At 57.4% G+C, this 2,354-nt stretch overlaps 1 protein-coding gene across 1 annotated transcript in view; it reads left to right on the forward strand.

Moving 5' to 3' along the window:
- Positions 1 to 580: 580 nt before the first annotated feature.
- The window catches only part of LOC108799017 (syntaxin-4-like), a 12,009-nt gene continuing 10,235 nt past the window's right edge, over positions 581 to 2,354 (forward strand). The window contains exons 1-3 of the mRNA XM_018570828.1: positions 581 to 610; positions 1,597 to 1,686; positions 1,961 to 2,060. Coding sequence (XP_018426330.1) covers positions 581 to 610; positions 1,597 to 1,686; positions 1,961 to 2,060 — 220 coding nt within the window. The remainder of the gene's footprint in view (positions 611 to 1,596; positions 1,687 to 1,960; positions 2,061 to 2,354) is intronic.

Consider the following 2,354-nt stretch of genomic DNA (forward strand, 5'->3'; position numbering starts at 1 on the left):
AATCATCAAAGGGCATGAGCTCTGCTGTTGCAGAAGGGGGTCGCGTCAGACCCCCGCAGAGAGGCCACTGCTTCCTATATCAGCCAGGACAGGAAGTGAGAGGAAATTGCTTCATGGGGACACCATCAGCAATGAGCTGCATCGAATTCTCTTGCAGTGTAAAATGTAAAGGGTCCTCAGCCGCCATTATCCATGTCTTCTTATCAGTATAGTGCCTGGCATGTTCTCTGTGTCACACAACATGGAGAGGGAAGCAGTTGGATCGTCTGTCAGGATATGGCACAGTGTACAGGATGTGACCTTCCTCCACCCTCTCCTGTATATACAGCAGCAGTAGCAGCAGCAGCAGCAGCAGCAGCAGCAGCAGCAGCAGCAGCAGCAGCAGCAGCAGCAGCAGCAGCAGCAGCAGCAGCAGCAGCAGCAGCAGCAGCCCGAGTCCTCCGCTATCCCACCATGCAGCGCGCTCCCTCACCCGCTCCTCCTCTCCTCTCTATGATGCGGGCAGGGTGTAGTGGGCGGGGCCGCGCAAGCGCAGGGACTGAGGGAGAAGTTCCCAGAGGAGATACACTGCATTAGCAAGATGAGGGACCGCTCCAAGGAGCTGGACTGTGTGAGTGACGTCACCGGGGGGGAACTACAGGGCCCAGCAAGGACTGGGCGAGTTACGCTGTCCCTCCGAGCATCGACACATGTATTTATCTATATTCTGGGGATCTTCCATTGCAGACATTGGGCTCCAGTCATGTAGTGACATTACCGGGGGGGGGGACTACAGGGCCCAGCATGAACTGGACGGCACACCAGGGGTCCCGCACCATCTCTGTCCACTGGGGACTACAGGTCCCAGCATGAACTGGACGGCACACCAGGGGTCCCGCACCATCTCTGTCCACTGGGGACTACAGGTCCCAGCATGAACTGGACGGCACACCAGGGGTCCCGCACCATCTCTGTCCACTGGGGACTACAGGTCCCAGCATGAACTGGGCTCCACACCAAGGACTCAACAGCATCTTTCTTTGCTGGGGGGGACTACAGGGCCCAGCACAGCATGAACTGGGCTCTTCACCGGGGGGGCCCTACACCATCTCATTTCACTAGGGACTACAGGGCCCAGCATGGCCTGGGCTCCACACCCATCCCCCCCCCCAAGTAGGCACATATGTATGGTTTGTTTATGGGTGGTGGGGGCCATATTGCAATGCACCTTAATGAGCATGTTATCAATGCGCTGCAGCGGCCCGGTGGATGTGATTGGGCCCTAAATAAGGCCTGTAAAGTGGATCTCCACCCAAAACATTCTTGCACAGAAGGGGTAAGGCATAGGACCTCTGTCGGGCGTTTATCCCTCTGTGGCCAGCAGGCGTCAGGGCGAGCCCTCTGTGGCCAGCGGCGTCAGGGCGAGCCCTCTGTGGCCAGCGGCGTCAGGGCGAGCCCTCTGTGGCCAGCGGCGTCAGGGCGAGCCCTCTGTGGCCAGCGGCGTCAGGGCGAGCCCTCTGTGGCCAGCGGCGTCAGGGCGAGCCCTCTGTGGCCAGCGGCGTCAGGGCGACCTGTGTTGTTGTATCAGTAGCCAATTTTTTTGTTTTCCTCCCGCAGATGGACATCGATTCGGAGCCGTATGAGTGCAAGGTGTTTCTGAAAGGCCCCTATAGCGATGACGAGCTCGACCAGCGTTTCTTCGACATGGTACTACTAGTAGGCGCTGTGTAGTGGGGGGAGGAGGAGGGATGGGGCAGATGTGTTTTAGGTCCTGTCCTTGTGACAGCTGTGGCTACCTCCATAGATGCAGCGAAGGACTGAACGTAGACACCGAAGGACAGGAAGCGTGTTGCTGGCCGGATCACCAGACATGGGTGGAGCATGGTCATAAGGGGGCGGGGGGAATAACGTTGAGTGACAGAAGTCTGTAGTGGGAAGCATTCAGTCTCGGGGTTGATGATTGACTGATGGTATTCCTCAGGTGCAGCAGATTCGGGAGTCGCTAGAACTTCTCAGGAGTAAAGTGAAAGCGTTGGAGTCCAGTCAGATGAAGGTCCTCTGCCAGCCGTTCCCTGGGGACAGTAAGTGATTGCTCCGCCCACCCTCCTCATTGATGCTCATTATTAGTTACTGCTCTGCTTACCCAAATGCCGATGGATCGCCGATCCGGTGACTGCAGCACCCAAACAATGACTATCCTGACTATTCTACCTTTCTAATGACTGTCCCATCCTCCCAGTGACTGCAGCACCCTTCCACTGACTGTCCCATCCTCCCAGTGACTGCAGCACCCTTCCACTGACTGTCCCATCATCCCAGTGACTGCAGCACCCTTCCACTGACTGTCCCATCCTCCCAGTGACTGCAGCACCCTT

Source organism: Nanorana parkeri, unplaced genomic scaffold (assembly GCF_000935625.1).
Source record: "Nanorana parkeri isolate BGI_ZX_2015 unplaced genomic scaffold, ASM93562v1 scaffold1605, whole genome shotgun sequence".
NCBI lineage: Eukaryota > Metazoa > Chordata > Amphibia > Anura > Dicroglossidae > Nanorana > Nanorana parkeri.